General features: G+C 43.1%; 1 protein-coding gene across 2 annotated transcripts in view; it reads left to right on the top strand.

Moving 5' to 3' along the window:
• The first annotated feature begins 5,853 nt into the window (after positions 1-5,853).
• grapa (GRB2 related adaptor protein a) overlaps positions 5,854-18,340 on the top strand; it is a 48,350-nt gene continuing 35,863 nt past the window's right edge. Inside the window, exons 1-3 of one of the 2 annotated variants that reach the window (XM_049561016.1) lie at positions 5,854-6,277; positions 14,572-14,669; positions 15,699-15,818. In XM_049561016.1, the coding sequence (XP_049416973.1) occupies positions 6,200-6,277; positions 14,572-14,669; positions 15,699-15,818 (296 nt within the window). In that variant the 5' untranslated portion in view covers positions 5,854-6,199. Of the gene's footprint in view, positions 6,278-11,006; positions 11,049-14,571; positions 14,670-15,698; positions 15,819-18,340 lie in introns of those variants that run through there. The other variant, XM_049561017.1, reaches the window with a different exon arrangement.

Raw genomic sequence — 18,340 nt, 5'->3', positions numbered from 1 at the left:
CTTTTTCTGGAAACACAGAAGAAGAAAAGAGCAAATTAATGAGGAGCTGGGCCTTCAGACTAAGCAGATGGAGAAAGGCAGAGTTGTCGTTGTCTTTGAAGGGAAGTTGAGAGACTTTGTGCCCACCTGCTTTTCCGTCGTTGCCCACTTGCTTCCGTTCTCACACACACACACACACACACACACACACCCACACCCACACTCATGCAAATCTGTGTGTGCCCTCTGCATCAGCGCCCCTGACAGGATGAAATGTTTTCATCACTCAGGCAGAAAAGCTTGCATACTGAATGTGCCTGTGTGTTGAGGGCAACACATACTCATGCACCACAACTACAGGCTACTGATTTTTTCCCCACACAGACAATGAAATGTCAGTTAAACACTTTATTCAATAGATTTATGAAGTAAAAATCCCTTAGTATTAATAGACAATGTGCTACTGGGCAGTTGATGCAGTACAGCGATAATAACTACACAGTGTTAACACTCGCTGTTGAAAACATCCGGTGTTGTCTTCACTGGAAATGGACACAGGAAGTGAAGTAGGTTTATCAGCTGAGTTACGTGAACAGAAGAAAATGGTATGAGGAGTGAACAGCACCGTGGCTGAGGAGACAAAGAACAGAACCACCTACAGAAAACTTGGCAAACAAAGAACAAAATCCAAAGGAAAAAAAAACCATACAAAAGTAGCGCCTACGCTGTTTGTTTGAGAAGTGAGGCTGGGAAGTGCCAACAGGAACACAACAGCAGCGACCAATTAGCACAAAGCTGCTCATAGAAATGGAACAAATTAGCTTCGTAAGCGTACAGGTGGATGCACATCTATGGAGACTGACTTCTAAATCATCTGATGCTTTGTCAAATCTATTTTCATTCTTCTTCAGTATTGCTGTTCAGCATTTATTATACAACTATGTGTGGTGGGTCGCTTCCTTTTTAAGATTCTATATATGTCCTGATGTGTAGGACCTCAGGGGAAATCATAAAGGGGCCAAAAAGTAAAGCTTGTGCTTTGGCACTCGAGCTTAACCGCAGTTCCACTTCCTCTCCCTCTCTTCCTCTTCTATTCTTCCACCACCACACATTCAGCCCGCCTGTCTTCCTCTTGCAGGCCCTCTTCTCATGGCTGAGTCAAGTGACCAGCTGACTGGGGATTTCCTGGACAGGTCATGCTATTCAAACCACAGTGCGTCCATGCTTTCCTGCTGTTCTGCTTTGCCCAGATCTGTTTAGTTCTCTTCATTTTCCTCTGCTTTTCTCTTCTAAATAATCATCTCACAATCTTTCTCATGTTTGTCTATGTGTTTTCAACATGCTAACTAGTTTTAAATACTGTATATTAAAATGAAAGGGAATTTTCTGCTTTAGTCTCAAGAATGTCCATGTTTTGGGGGTTTACAGATGGATTGCACTGCAGGATAATTTTGTGAAGAACAAATAAAAACACATAACTCAGGATTCTGAGCAGCCACTGACAGCAGCAACATTTCTCATGGCACATTTTGACAAGGCAAAAGGGCGAATGCTCTCTCATTCCGTGACAGCTCGTGGCCTCGATGTGCAGTGTGGAAAATTTAGACCTCACGAGAAAGAGCTGAAGTTTGCATGTTGTATCTTACACCAAAAAGAGATTAACTATCATTGTTAAGTATCACATTTGGAGTAAGTACTGATGCCCCCGCTTGTGCAATATTCTACACTTTTCAGAGCAAAAATCAGTGACTATTTTGGCTCACAACACCTGAGTCTGCTGGGTTTTATTAGTGAATACTGTTGCGTGTCGTGGCTGTATTGAGGCTCTTTCAAATTGCCAGATGTGTGTGTGTCACAAGAAGATAACTGCAATTTAGTTTTGATTTATCAACAATCACTACTGGCGTCAGAGACTTGTAGGGGAAAACCATCCTGACCAGTCACATTGTGTGTGGTTTTTGCATGGTGTAAGTGACGTAACTGTTGGAGACCTTTTTGGAACACACAGAGGACGTCTTGGTATTAATAAGTGGTTTATCTGTAATGCAGTTTGACAACAGTGCGATCACCATAAGAAAATGTTGGCATTCTAAGTTTCTGCAAAGCATTGATATGCTACATTTATATGTTTCATACGTATCAAATCATTGTTTCTAAAGAGCCATATTCCTGATTATCTATATCAGCTAACTTTGTCTTCGGTAAGAGGACAGGATGGTGGATGACGTGACAGATAGGCGAGATCACTGCTAAACTGCAGACATTTTTTGGCAAGACATCTGCAGCATTTCTAGTGGTGACTGTGCCACCAAAGACAGGTGTTTTACATTGAGACATCGGTGGCATTTCCAGCAGTAATCGTGGCACCAAAGCCTTGTACTTTAAGCCAAAACATGATCTTTTTCCTAACTCTAACCAAGTGTTTTGTGCCTAAACATAGCCACGTGTTAGCTACATGTGAACTATAGTGTTGCTGCTACATAAAGAAACATGAACTTCAAACATATCCATATTTGTTCTGGTGGTTTGCTGACAACAAATACTATAAATCAACATGTTTCTTGACATTCTGATCTCCATTTGTCTTCCAAGCCAGTGGGTTAGCTGTGTACTGTCATACTGGAAGAACAATTTCAGCAGGAACAAATATTGTCCTCGCTGCCTCTCCAGCCTGCAGACTTTTCAACTTCTGTTTTGGTTAAATCTTGCAGGTGAAGCGAGAAAAAATGAAGTTGCATTTAGGCTTCAGTTACACCCACAGTGTGTCAGTATAATTTCCTCTGATCCTGAGTGTGTCCCTCCAGTATTGAGATGAAAAGCTCTTCTCTGGCAAACCTTATTTTTCACTCTCCACTACTTCCAACTTGACTCCGGGGCACTTGTGAATTCAGCTCAGTGAATGAATAAAGCTGGGTTGTGTGATCTGTCCACTGTTAGCTACCTGCTGCTGTCAGGCTCACAGCAGTAAGTGAGAGAAGCCAAACTGTAATGTGCAAACTCAATGCTGGCTATATCCTCCATCCTTTGCTCTTTTTCTCAGACTTGGAAATGTTCATCCAGTTGCCCAGTTACCCTTTTTGCCATGTGGGTGTGTGCGAATGGAAGTCTCTGATTGGTGGATATGTCTTCTCTTTCAGTGCTCCACATGTAACCCTAGATGCCTTGCAAATCTTGAATGCAACTACTGTCATGGTGGACATACAAGATAAGTATAAAAAGCGAGACACTCTGCATATGGCGGGCAGGAGGGGCAGTGGATGGGTCAAACATACATGGACTTCCAACCAGGAGACCACTGTTTGTGTCCTGTCCACACATTCTGATTCAATATTATTAAACATCAAACTATGACACTTTAGGTGCCCTGTGTCGGTTTTGAACATGAAAGGATGGCGTGCAAATATATGTTCATTACATGCATCGTTCATTCATTCATTTTCCGTAACCACTTATCCTGTTGGGGCTCACTGGGGGGGCTGGAGCCTATCCCAGCTGACACTGGGCGAGAGGCAGGGTACACCCTGGACAGGTTGCCAGATTATCAGGAGACACATTACAGACACTTCACATTCATTCATTTAGAGTCACCAATTAGCCTGCATGTCTTTGAACATGAAAGGATGGCGTGCAAATATATGTTCATTACATGCATCGTTCATTCATTCATTTTCCGTAACCACTTATCCTGTTGGGGCTCACTGGGGGGGCTGGAACCTATCCCAGCTGACACTGGGCGAGAGGCAGGGTACACCCTGGACAGGTTGCCAGATTATCACAGGGCTGACACATCGAGACAGACAACCATTCACACTCACATTCACACCTACGGACAATTTAGAGTCACCAATTAGCCTGCATGTCTTTGGACTGTGGGAGGAAGCTGGAGTACCTGGAGAAAACCCACGCTGACACAAACTCCACACTAGGGTTGGGTGATGTGTTAAAAATTTCCGACCAGCCACCGTCAGCCCATCAACCGGCGGTTGCCAATATATTCGGCAGTTGTGTGTGTGGCGGAGAAAAAAAAAAAAGAGGGGGGATGTTGCATTCATGTGATGTCAGAAAGAATCGAAAAATGACTTTCAGAATGGGATAATTCACATTAACGCCACCTCATGTCAGAAAAACAACTCGGATCTCCCGACACCACATTAATGCAGCAAAAAAATGCAGCGTGCTTTGCGAGCCCACTCATGTCCAACATGGCACGGAAATATCTGTGCATACCGACAACAAGCACGCCATCAGAGAGGGTGTTTAGCACGGCTGGTAACAGCCGCTACGGGACTCGCGCTGCAGACATGTCACGCCGCTTCCGTTGCCGGTGGACCCCGGCCGTAACTTTCAGCTCCGCCATCACTGAGGTGTTTTGTGAAAGACTCGTCGAAATCAGCGTGATGCTGCCAGTTCCAACAGGCACACACTTTGAATTGTGCTCTACATCGTTATTATGGACTATATGTACCGAGTTTAATTCTGTGGAGACAGACCATTAATTTAGCAAAATAAAATGACAAAAATCGCCCCAAAAAAATCGCCAAAAATGAAACCAACCGTGATGGATTCAGCCGATGGGCGACTGGCGATATATTCGTCCAATCGCCCAAGCCTACTCCACACAGAGAGGTTCCCCCACCCTGGGTTCAAACCAGAAGCCCTCTTGCTGTGAGGTGACAATGCTAACCACTGCGCCACTGTGGCGCCTTTTCGAAATAAACTTTTGTCTTCAAAGGAAATGTACAGGTTTATTTTCATATGTTAAAGCCACAAAAACATTCTAAAATAAGTATGTTTGGTCATAACATCACTTTCTCACTCTTTGTACTGTGGTAGTTTCCCAGAGCGTCAAAAAACTCCACCGCATGGCCCGTCTCATACCGCGACTAAAGGATGCCTCTGTGCATTGGTATCTCACACCGAGGGCCACTGATCAAGCATCAGTATTTAAAGGAGGGGAGTGAGACTGAGTTGGTCCCATGTGAAACCAAAAGCCAATGTACATTACATAACGACACGAAATACAAAAAAAGTAATGTCATTTTTGTCTCGTATGTAGTTATTCAAACCAAAACCACAATCTGAGTCTGAACTCAAAGTTTTTCTCTAAGCCAGTTTTTCTATCCCCAAACTCTGGTCATGTCACAACTAAACTGTGACTGTGCATAATAAACATTTCATTGGCATTGTTTTTGTGTTCCCAGCACATAATGTTAACACATTTCGTGCCCACCACCACAAAGAGATCGTGTCCATTTCATGTATTTCTGTGAGAATGTGTTCAGCAGTATGTACACATGGGGGATTAAAAGAGGAGATTACAGTTTAACAAAGGGGAAATAAAGCTCTTGTTATGGCTGCTGGCCCAGGAACTACACACTGAAAGTGAATAATATAGCCGATGAATTTCTCTTGTGTTTCATAAAAGCAAGTTAATAATTCAGATGTTTCCCTTGTTGGTTGTATTATTCCTTCACTTTTCACCTACACCTGACCTTAATGTAAGTTTCCATTTTTAAAGGTGTTAAAAGAGCAAGTACGTGCTGACTTTTCACCTCCAAGGTGAGAATCTAAAGCTGGGTCACACGGTGACAGAAGTGCAACGACAAACCACACACGGATTCAGGCAACTGATAGAAGAAACACTCACACACACATAGAATCCACAGAAGCCACACCAACTGTGTGAGACAAATATATACACAGGAAGTGCCTCCCACTCCCTTGCCCCTACTTGCTGTGAGTGTGTGTGTGTGTGTGTGTGTGTGTGTGTGTGTGTGTGTGTGTGTGTGTGTGTGTGTGTGTGTGTGTGTGTGTGTGTGTATGTGTGTGCGTGTCTCTCTCTCTCTCTCTCTCTCTCTCTCTGAACGTTACTCATGGTGGTGTGTTGCCGAGCAGCAGCCAGTCGTGTTTTTCCCCTCGCCGAGCTCACTCTCTTTCATCCTCTGCTCTGACTCTCTCGCGTGCTCTGTGGCTCAGCGGACAGACGAGACCTCTCCTCTCTTGCGCCTCTTCTTTTCTCTCACTTCGTCTTGTCTGTTGTTTCATCGAATCCTCTTCCTTTATCTTTTTTTTTTTAATTATTTGTTTTTATTTCTCTTTCTCCCCCCTTCGCCCTGTGCCAGGGGCATTAGTGGGGGTCCCAGAGAGAAAGAGAGAGTGTGTGTGTGTGTGTGTGTGTGTGTGTGTGTGTGAGTGTGTGTGTGTGTTGGGAGGTTTCGGCATGGAAGCAGTGGCACTTTATACGTTTCGTGCCACAGAGGGGGATGAACTCAGTTTCAACAAGGGAGACTTGCTCAAGGTAAGGGAAAATCATTTTGTCACTTTTTATCTATCTATCTATCTATCTATCTATCTATCTATCTACAAACATACAGCACATGTTTCACACAGATCAGAGCAGCGCAGCGGTCCAACAGATGAACCACCTCTCTCTTTCTCTTTCTCCGCCTCCACTGTGATAATTACAACAATTATAACTTTAGCGTCACCCTCTGTATCCAGGTGCTACCGTTGCCAACTAAAGAAAAGAGCTGTATGACAAACCAGCCAATAGACGAACTGCTCTTGTACTGAATGTTAGAAGCAGATTTGATTTTTGAGAAAGGAACTGCAGCTTAAAAAATTGCACATGAATATGTGATTTAAAGTTCCATTGTTGAAAAATAGTTTGACATTTTGGGAAATGCACGTACTCTCTAAGATTAATGCCACTATCATGTCTGTACGCTGAATACGCAGCCGGCTAACTTAGCTTAGCATAAAGAAAAACTGGCTTCAAAACCCACGTACCTGCACATTTAAAGCTCACTAATTGTGCTATTATATTTCAATTGTTTATTTTAATTTAATTGTTAAAAATGGCTTTGTATGGTTCATTATGTGCACAACTGTTTCATGGTCGGGGCCAATAACTTCCTGGAGTTTCTGGTCTGGCGTTTTTATGCAAAGCTAAGCTAACTGGCTGCTGACTGCAGCTTTTAGCAAACAGACAAAAAAGTGCATTTTCATAAATGACAAACTATCCCTTTAAATTATATTTTTTGCTATGGAATGCAAAACAAACATTGTCTTAAAGCTACAGCTGTGTTTTCCTGATGGATAATAGGCAGAATGCAGAGCTCGGATACTTTCCGCACAGCTGGAAATTACTGTAGTAGAAAATTGTCCCTCTAAGACATCAGCAGTAAACCTCAGAATTAAAGAGCGAGAGCTTCTCTGAAGACTTACTCCATGGCACCAGCTGTTCCCCGGTCAAACAGCACACAGACAAAGTCATGGCAGAAGACACAGCGAGATCAATTTCTCCACAGGGTTTAGCCTCAGTTGACCAGAGTGCAGTGCTGCTGCAGGACCAGTTTCAGGGTGGGCAGCTCTAACTTTTTCATGACTGGGAAAACCCTTATGTTCCTGCTCTCATTACAGCCACTTGCACGTATTACTGGTTTGTTAAAGGCATTCTGGAAAATGTTGGAAATGACTGGAGGTAGGAATAGATGAAGCAGCTGGAAGGGAAAGACGTCATCATAAAATAACCCATGACAAGGGGATAATAACGCCCGAGGGTGGAATTTACCTTTAATTGTATGCAGTACGCTGGTATATTATTCATCCCAGACACACTCTGTTCCAATATTAGCAGCTTCTCATTCCTGCTGTCTGCAAAGTCATTGTTTTGGAGTGTCATACTGCAGCCAGAATGAGCTGGCATTTCGTTTTGCTGCTTACAGTAAATAAATGTGATTTCTTGCAGTATTTGTGTGCAGAGCAGATATCACTTGGTAGAGTGTGGAAGTTTGGAGAGTCTGGGAAGTGCGACATAATACTATGTTGACGGCAAGGTCAAGAGCATCAAAGTGGACTTATACTTTATGGCCACAGTGGCACAGTAGCTGTGACTAAAATGAGACCAACACTTAAAACACTGTTGAGCTAGTTTATGCAGCACGTTTTCTTTTTTTCCTGCTGGAATAAACTGCTGTCTTGTCTCAGCCAAACAGCTCTGGTTCAGACTCAGGTCAAACAGTACTTCATAAATAATTCTTCACGTTTGTTCATTCCTGCTTGCGGCACCAGATGGCCGAAGCTTTACAATATCACAACAACTTGTGTAGCATTGTGTTAAATGCCCATCTTTTAAAACTATCTTAAATTGACAGTCAGATATTTACTGTTGTTTTTGTGTATCATTTTATTAGTGTTTTCTTCATGTCGTTCATGTGGAAACGGATCAATCAGGCTGACTGGAGTGTAGGCTCACGATGAAATGATAAAAATAGCTTCACATCGCTGCTATGACATTCTGTTTAAAGCTGGAAGACATCGCGGCCAAGTCCAACTCAAGGGACACAAAAGTAGAGCGCCAAAACACACAATTCTTTTGTTCTCCAAACCCCAACACATGAATGTGACAATTTGGGGTTTAAATTGGATTTGGACTGTGCGACAGACTCCTCTGCCACTGGCAGCAGCTAAAACTACAGGGAGTATCCAGGTGGTGGCCTCAAGAAAAGAGCTACTTTCTTTTTTGTTCACTTCCTGGTGCGACAAAAAAGACCCAAATTCAGAAGTGACTGACTTTCCGAGTGCCTGACCCAGGTGCAGGGGATCATCTGAACTCTCTCAGCCTCATTAAGAGTTCAGATCTATAGTGCAGATACATGGCAGAAGTGTTGGATTTTTCCTTTATACATTTTGGGCTAATAGTATGATTGTTATTTTAAGGGTTCATTATATAACTGATAAACCCATTGGTATGGTCTGGAAGGAGCTGAGACAGTCACAGCTGAATCAGTGGGGGTGGTCATGGATAAACATCCTATATATACATTTCCTAAATACACATGAAGACGGAGGAAATAAATTGTTAATGGATTTGACTGAGCTCAGACGAACTTAGACTGTGTGCTTTTCCCAAGAAGCAAATAAACATAGCAAGGATAGTTTGGGATTTTTTGCATGATGTAGGACTTGTACGAAAGATTTAGTGGGATAGTCATACTATAAAAAATATGTGCAATAAAGCTCTTTTAGAATGAGAAAGGTGCACAGTTTTATGCAGGATATGCAAAAACATTAATCAGGGGATGTGCAAAAGTTCATGGTATAGCAATGATGCAATGTCATGATGCAGTGTCTGCAGAAAATAAAGAAGAAGAGAACCTGATTATATTGCAAAGTCAAGAGCTTACGAACGCACCCCTGGCAAAGTGTAATTAAGCAGCAAAATCAAAAAGGACACTGAGGGTGTGACATGACAGAGGTTGGGAAAGTGGATGAAGGGAAGATGGTAGCTTTCAATTCAAATTCTGGTTAGAAATGCTAACGTCTGTGGCTCACAGACAGACAGTGATGGATTTAAGGAATACTTCATGCTCCAAATGGCTTTTGTATATCGATTATTCACCCTCTTATGTTGCATTCATGAAGAAAACTGTTTTTCTTGCGTGCCTCGGGCGAACAAAGAATCCAAAATCTGAGAGAATCCTTGATGAAGTGAAGTCACAACAACAGCAAAGCTATGTCAAAACATTTGTTGACAAACTCTCACACAACTCGTGCTGTATCCAAGTCTCATTTACCCAGTCATATGCTCAGTACATCCCAAACAGACAGCCCTTTACGAGAGGGAACTGAACCAAAAGTAAAAATTATTCATGCTCTTTCTGAAGCCAGAGTCCATTAACAAAAACAGCAATTTCACCTCAGCGAACCAGGAAACTGCTGGACTACCACTACTTTGATGCAGATAGTTTGTGTTCTTGTGTGACTTTAATGAGTCTGAACTAACCCTTCAAAACACCAAAGTCACACAGTGACACAAACATACTGACTAACTAATCGAGGCAGTGGTACCAGCAGCTCTTGTGTACAGCGAGGTAAAATGACAGTTTTTGTCAATGGAGTCTGATTTGAAAAGACCATAAAAGTTTCACCCTCACTGCAGTTTTTATAGTACTGTTGTAGCAAACAATGCGTGTGTTTGGGAAGTACTGATCATACAACTGGATAAATAGCTCCGTTTCCACTGAGCAGTACAGTACAGTACGCTTCTCTTGCATTTCCACAGTGAAAGGTTGTGGATGGTACCAACGGAACCTTCTGTTGGGGTACCTAGCACACAGATCTGGTACTAAAAGGTGCAGCTGTGAACACTGCAGTCTGTTGATTGGTCAGTAGAGGACGGTCACTCTGCTCAGGGCTGAGATGTGTCTGGTTTTGAGGCTCATGTACAGAGTTGGGTATAACGCGTTACAAAGTGACGCTTGAGAGTACTTTGATTACTTTTAGCAGTCACGAGTAACCTAACGCGTTAGTTTGCTATTTGAGTAATCAAATACTTAAGTATATTTTCAAACAAGACATAAGTTACTTCCGTTACTTTTAGAACGCTGGTCCTTCAGCTCCGAAACAGCAACGGCTGTTGTTTGGTTCTAATAACGGAGATAACGTTAAACCTATCAGTCTGAAAGAAGCCACGGAGCTTGTGGCTCGCTACGTGGTCGGAGAAATGCTGCCGTTGTCTATGGTGGAGTCTAAATAGGTGGAGTAGGACTCGCTGACAGACATATTTCAGACTCAGGACTTGCATTATGCCTGGTACACGCTACACGCTGGTACTCACCAATTATCCCCGGTCGTCTTTCACGGCGTGTGTGATGTCATCGGTTTATTCTTGTCCTGTATTTATTTCACTATTATTTGAGTCACTGTGTGTTCATGTGCCAGCTGACATGTTGTTGTAGTCACCTAAAAGCGTCAGCAGATGGCAGGAGCTACATTTGACGCGCCATACGTAAACTGTCAAGCTACTGTATCTTCCACAGGAAGTTCTGACAAATGTTTCAGAATAAAAGCCTATTTGGAAAATGGAGGGATTCTCTAGCCGAGGTTATAAGGGACTTTTAATTTGTAACAAGTGTTGAGTTTGAAATGACGGTGCGATGTGTTAACTTTACAAATACAACGGAGCGGTTAAACATAAATATATAAACACACAGAGGGATTAATAAATAACGGACCGTCTATAATGTAGTTTGTTTCAAATGAAGCTGGGAGCCTCTGCAGTTGTGGTGAGTAAAAGCCCCGCCGCTATTTGTTAATGTTATTACTTTATGTCCGACCGTGAGGATGTACCATTGTTTGCTAGCTTGATGCTAATGACAGTAACGTTAACTCAGCGGGTTGACAAAGTGCCTCTGCTGTTTCACACCATCATTTCCCCCTTTTACTCTGTGTGGTAACATCCCTAGAGGAAATATTAAAAATGCTGGGGTGTTGTTGTCATACAGTTGTCTACGGCAGCAGATCGTTGTGTGTTTCTACTGGTCAAAGTGACGGCTGTGATGGGAGAACTGGATCTCAGTGAAGGACAAGTGGTCCATAACTTTAATGTTGGAGACAAAAAATGTAGGCTTAGCGCCCTGTGGTCCATTGCCCAATAGGAAATGTAGAATACTCAAAAGTACTTTAAAAGTGCTTGAGTTACTTTTTTCAGGAAGTAACGTTGGAAGTACTTTTAAAGTAATTGAGTTACTTTACTCAACGCAGTAAAGTAACTGGTTACTTTTTTAAAAAGTAACGTACTTTGATTACTTTTAAAGTAACCCTTACCCAACACTGCTAATGTAACCACTGTTACCATGGAGAGTTGTATTTGTAGTCTATAACTATAAGATAAAAGGATGTTTTGTTGCCTCTCACAGCAGCTGGAGCTGACTGCTGGTGACTTTTAAGTTGGAAAGTGAACTTATAATGTTACTCAATGCATGAGTTGACGATGTGAATCCATCAGCACACCTTAAATGTCACTGTGACAACTTTGAGTATTACTTTAGTTTTTATATGACATACACTTTTAGTAATGAGTGGACCTTCAGCATTTATGTAACGTAGACTCACGGTGTTCCGGACACTTGGCACAGTAAAAGTCCCATAAGATATCAATGCGCAGATAGATACGCTTGATTGGTGTGTCTATCTCTGGGGGCAGGTCTTACACGCATACCAAAGTTTGATTGACACATTTTGGGCCAATCATTTGGGAGAAGTGTTGAAAAAACAGTCAGTAGTCACGCTGTCCGGATGACGGTGACTGCTCACAGTAATCCGGACAGCTGGCAATTTCCACTCACGGTATTCCGGACAGGTCCGGAAAGAGGTGTTAATAACACAGTAATGTTAATATAAATTAAATTTAATGTTATGGCTTGAAAAGTTAATAACGTTAAGTTACAAATATGTGTAAATAACTTTAAAACAACCATTTTAAGAGTGAGATGATGTGTGTGTCTTGCTCGGTCTTGCTGCAGTGATGTGCCGTTGGCGCTCATATTCATGTCAGACAAAGGGCCTCTGTAAATGTGTGTATCCCTTCAAAAGGTCAAAATATTGGTAAAAGTAAGTCGTAAATATTCTATGACACCTTAAAGATGTTTATTTCATTTTGCTGATGGGTTATCATGTTTTAAAATGGGTACTTTGCGGACATAAGTCTCTCCCCCCCGTAGCGTCCTGTCCGAAGACTTTCCCCTCCGTCCATTTCTGAGCGTCATACGTGCACGTTGGAAACTCGTGTTGATTTCTCCCAAACGACAGCCCCCAGAAAGTGGAGATTGGTCAGAATCGAAAGAGGCGGAACCAAAGATGACACAGACATATATATTACTCATGACCTGGAAGTATTTATTTATTTATTTATTTGCGGGTAAAAGTCAAGTGTCCGGAATACCGTGATGTCCGGAATACAGTGAGTCTACGTTACAGTATATTGATTTTGGATGGGTTACGTGAGCGGCAGATATTCTGATTCTCACTCAGAGGAAAAAAAAGCGTTGTGGAGTGTAGTTCCTGTGGGCTACAGCAACACTAAACCCCTGAGCTTGCCTGAGAAGGACTAAATGCACAAACCCGTTATTTTTAAATATCTCATGGAGAGAGACTCTCACTGCAGCCTGTTTCATTTTGTTCAGAAAATGTCGGCGTGCAACCTCGCTCTGTAGACGATAAACGAGGTGCAGACTTCCCTCTGTGTCACCGGTAACAAGGAAATACAGCGAGTGCTGGACAGAGCAGTGAGTGACAACAACCCCACCCACATTTAAGGGTACTGTTGGCGGTGGAAACGCTAGGGTCTAGGTACCATGTCTGAAGGGTTACTTTTAGTTCCAAAAGTACCATACCAAAAGTGTTTGGTGGAAACGGGGCTTATGATACTGCATGATACTGTTGTGTGAGAGTTTGTAAACAGATATGGTCACCTTGACTTCAAATCAAGAATTTTCTGTTTGTGAATTCATTCTTCACCGGAGGCATGCAAGAACTTTTCTTCACAAATTCACTGTAACTCCGGGTGAGTAATTAACCTACAAATGATCATTTTTGCAGAGAATTTTCCTTTCACTGAGCCCTAAATTGAGTGATGTGAATATGGTAGTCTTAAGAAAGTCCAACATGTTGTATTAACCTGCCTCAAACATAGCAAGGAGTTGTTTAAGAGGTTTTTTTTCTCATTCAAATGAAATGTTGTCTGGCTGACATTGAAACCACCCACTGAGTGAAAGGGCAATCATTCAGGTCTGTGATTGAACCATGATTGATGCTACTGTATGAGCAGTAAATCACCCTGTAGCCTGCAACACATTTTCAAATGTTCCCACAATTTCACAGTGCCACCATTAAAGTAGGTGGTGCATGAAATGAAGTTCCTAAAGGCAGAGGGGGGACAGGACAACTTTTTTTTTTTGGCAGATGGGCACCATTGCCAAAGGACTTTTGCCATTATTAAAGGCAGGATCCATTTCACTTGTACATGTTTTTAACTGTATGTCATGCTCTGCTTCCTATCAGTTTGTTTTTAGTTTATTTGACTGATGAAAACGACGAACCTCAGCTCTGTAGGGGAGATAAAGAAAATAAGGGGTTTATAAATCACTGCAAACCAAGCGGAGCAAACAAAACAACAGCTTAAAATATCAAAATGACAAGGGGTGTCAGCGCTGGATTAGAATACTGAATAAAAAACGACAACAGAACAGAAAAAACTGCAGCGAGAGCAATGAAACGAGACAGGATGAAAGAGGTAAACATTAAAGCAGTTAAACTGGACCGTATCAGGTGACAGTGTGTCTCTCACAATTAGAAACTGTCCTCCGCTGCACTCACTGTTTCTGTCTAAAAAATGTCCGTCAGAAAAAGTCATTTAACATCAGCAGCTCTGGTTCTATTGAACATAAAGCGTGACACTTCTGCTCTGTTACACGCAGCGACACGGGTTAATGCAGTTCAGATCTGTTTGCTGGCCCCTCGTGTGTGTGTAGTCATGAAGGGCTTTATGTGGCATTTTGAACCGGCCAATAATCTCGTGTGCTTTCGGAATTTGTGTGAGTCGACGGCCTCGCTTCACATGGCGATGGATAAAAGCCACTGTACCGGATAATAGAAGAAGAGAGGCCTGGCGAGGAGATTGATATACAGAGAGCGAGAGAGGAATGATGTTGGCCTTTCACCCGATAGTAATAGGCTGCGTCAACATCATTATGGGCAATATTTCATCTGTGTGTGTGTGTGTGTGTGTGTGTGTGTGTTTGCTTTTAGATCACCAACATGGAGGATGATCCTAACTGGTACACAGCTGAGCTCCACAACAGAAAAGGCTTTGTGCCCAAAAACTACATCAACCTGCGGCCACACGCGTAAGTACACACACACACACACACACACACACACACACACACACACACACACACGTCTGCAACTCATCTGTAAAGCACATGAATACATTTCACACATCCAGCACTGGTCCATCTAAACAGCTCATCAGTGAGTGTGTGTCGCTCGGGGCCTTTTCTGCTCTGCTTTGGACATCTGCACTCCGGCATAAGGCAGCCTACCCAAAGGGACACACTCACTCGCTGTCTTATGTAATCACACATGATACAACCGTGTGTGTGTTTACAGTGAAGCTGCTGGTACACCCTGTATCTCCATCAGATGGTCATACACCAGCTGGGCTCCACTTTTTTTTTGCTGTGACAAACACTAAACTGGCAACGGGGCTCGTTAATGAACACTGATGCACGGTCCAGTTGGAGCTGCTGAGTGAAGTTTGTGCACAGCGTTAAGGATATGTGTTTTTCCCTCTCCCGCATTTCTTCACACAGCCAGAATCCTGACCCCACGACCCCAACCAAGAGAGTCCCATAATGTGGCATCCATATTGAATGTGCTCTCCCCTCATTTGAGCCATCAAATTGACTGCGGAGCACGGGCTCATGAAAGCAGAACGTCATTTATGCAAACCTTGCATCCAAACAAACTGCTCTACTAAGCAAGACTAATGAGCGAAAAAAAAGAAAAGAAATGAAAAATGGTACCATTACTTCACAGCTGACAACTGAAATCCGGCATTTTGGGATTTGTTTGGCGTGCATATTTAGCAGCGTGCTTAAAAATAACTTCAGAAATGTGCTAATTTAACTTTTCCTCCCTTCAACCTCTCTTTTATTTCCCTGTCAGCGTTGATCTCTGCTGTTGAGAGCTGCTTTGCTTTTAAAGTCTCATTATTTCCACTGGAAATACAAACATCAAAAGTTATGATATCCAAACAAATGTTTGAATGCGTGCAGAAATGTGTTGCAGCTGCACGGATCCCAGAAAAACACAGTTCACACTCACATCGATAAAACAGTAAAATCAATGACTTGTTTCTTTCTTGCTTACAGCTGGTTTGCCGGTCGTATATCTCGCGGTGTGGCAGAAAGTCGACTCAGACACAGGGAGTGTGGGGCGTTTCTGGTCAGAGAGAGTGAGAGCGCACCTGGAGAGTTCTCCATGTCCGTCAGGTAGGAGATAAAGGATATTTGAAGAGTTTATAGTGTGCACATTTCAGCCAAGTTGTCAAAGGAAATAATGGCGTTGTACATTTCTACAACCACGAACATGTTACATTTGCATCATAAGTGCTATATTGTAGGCAACTGGACTTGCTTGAGTTTCTTGAAGACAAAACTTCTTCAAGCAAGAAACCCAGCTGCCTATGATGTAGCACTTATGATTACCATGACCTGGATGACTGAGAATCGTCACTGTCATGTTACATTTGCATGTTTCATAGGTGTCAGGTATCATATCAATATTATGACGTGTCACATAGACACGTGATTGAGCAGGTAATTGCTTTGCTTCCACCGGTTTTTAAGGCACCAAGTATGTGTATTTTTTAGAGACCCATCGATGTCTTTTCTGCAGCTTTTTAGCCCCTAGACTTGGGTGTTCTTTAGCGACCCATGGCTCTTTATGCTACTGTATTTCAGCCCCCAAATGTGGGTGTTTTCTAGCGACCTGTGGCTCATATTTTTTAGCCTGTGGCTCCTTATCCCGCTGCATTTCAGCCCCCAAATGTGGGTGTTTTGTGCGAAATGTAGGTCTTAATCCTGCTGCATTTCAGCCCCCAGACGTGGGTGTTTTTTAGCGACCCATGGCTCTTTATCCTGCTGCATTTCAGCCCCCAGATGTGGGTGTTTTTAGTGACCCTGTGGCTCTTTATCCTGCTGCATTTCAGCCCCCAGATGTGGGTGTTTTTAGTGACCCTGAGGCTCTTTATGCCGCTGCATTTCAGCCCCCAGATGTGGGTGTTTTTTAGCGACCCATGGCTCTGTATCCTGCTGCATTTCAGCCCCCAGATGTGGGTGTTTTTTAGAGGCCCATGGCTCTTTATCCTGCTGCATTTCAGCCCCCAGATGTGGGTGTTTTTTAGAGGCCCATGGCTCTTTATCCTGCTGCATTTCAGCCTCCAGCTGTGGGTGTTTTTTAGCGACCCATGGCTCTGTATCCTGCAGCTTTTTAGCCCCCAAACATGGGTGTTTTTAAGGTAGTCATTTCTGTGTTTGAAAGGAATTTTAGGCACAAAAAGCAATTGTTTATTACCAAAACATCACTGCTTTTCCTGTTGGGATACTGGCATGATAAATGGTTGCTTTTTACGGAGACATTGCTGCACTTCTATAACCAAGTGGTTTTTGTGCCTAAACCTAACCACACATTAACCACAGCATTGCTGAAACATATATTTTCAACATATACACTACATAACATTTAAATGCAACTTATTTGTAGTTTGCAGAAACATACAATGCCAACATTTTTCTGGCGACTGGGTTGCACTGTATCCTTAGTATCCTTAATAAGCCTGAGAGCTAAAACTCTTAGGTTGACTTCTATACACCAGTCTGACCTATATATTCTTTTTTATGACATGCTCTTCCTATTCTCAATGCATCCTCTTATTACTGCAGTGTCCCTGTTCCTCCACCGGGACCATTAAAGTTGAATTCAATCTCTTCTAATGCAATCTAATTCAATTAGCAGACCTATGCAAATATATATTGTATGCTCACATCCCTGCGCATGCAGCATTGTTGTCCCTTGTTGGATCGTTAATAACATTTCGAGTGTGTGCTTGTAGACTTTATGTTGGTGGCAGGGGATCAGAGGAGCAGGCAGAGGAGGAGGGCTGGAGGATAAGGTATGGGAAGGAGGGTAAGAGGATCCGCAACCCCTCTGGCCTGATGTGAGCTAATCCTGTCTGGCACACCGCGGCATCTGGAGCTGCTGATGGGGCCGATCGGTTGTCTTGTCGGGGGGCTGACGCCGGTCAGGGATGCAGCTGAGGCTTGGTGTTGTTTCCTGGGGGTTGTGTGGATATTGGAGGTGGAGGGTGTGTGTGGAGGGGGCGAAGGGGGGGTGTCTGGAGATTGAGTTTTGGCACTAAAGGCCAGACCTGGAACTGAGGGTTGGCTCCTCTATGGGGTGCTGGTGCTGTAACTGGCTTAAGTCGGGGGTTAAGAGTTGGATTTGTGGGTTGTTTTGTGGTTGGTTGTAACAAAGTCTGGGCATGATATCTCTCACCCAGTGGATTTAGGACAGGAAAGGAAGCTTCCTGCATTAAGAGAATCGAAAGGGAAAATTAAAGCGAAGGCAGAGAAGGGAGGTGCTGTGTGTAAAACAGGTTTGCCAGGAGGGGACAGAGAGGATTTTAAAGCTACTTGTTTTATTTTTTGGCTGTTTGCTGATGCCTCTCTGGCTGTTGTTGCTGGATGGTGTAGCAGCTTGAAAATTGGGTCAGGTGTTTGTGTGAGTGTGAGTGTGTGTGCGGTCCTCGTGTGCTGACAGCTCCCCTGTCAGAGGAGACGTCCTGACAGCAGTAACTGTGGAAACTTCAGCCCCGGCTCAGCTCGGCTCAGCTCGGTCCGGCTTTGACGTCAGCCCTTGAAAATCGGATCCACTTTCACACACCACAACAAGTGAAGCCAAAAAGGGACATTGTTCCATAATTCACTGGAAAACTGCTGGTGAAGTTAGAAAT

The sequence above is a fragment of the Epinephelus fuscoguttatus genome, linkage group LG19 (assembly GCF_011397635.1).
Source record: "Epinephelus fuscoguttatus linkage group LG19, E.fuscoguttatus.final_Chr_v1".
NCBI lineage: Eukaryota > Metazoa > Chordata > Actinopteri > Perciformes > Serranidae > Epinephelus > Epinephelus fuscoguttatus.
Note: the sequence above shows the minus strand (reverse complement) of the source record. Positions and strands in the feature narration are given on the sequence as shown.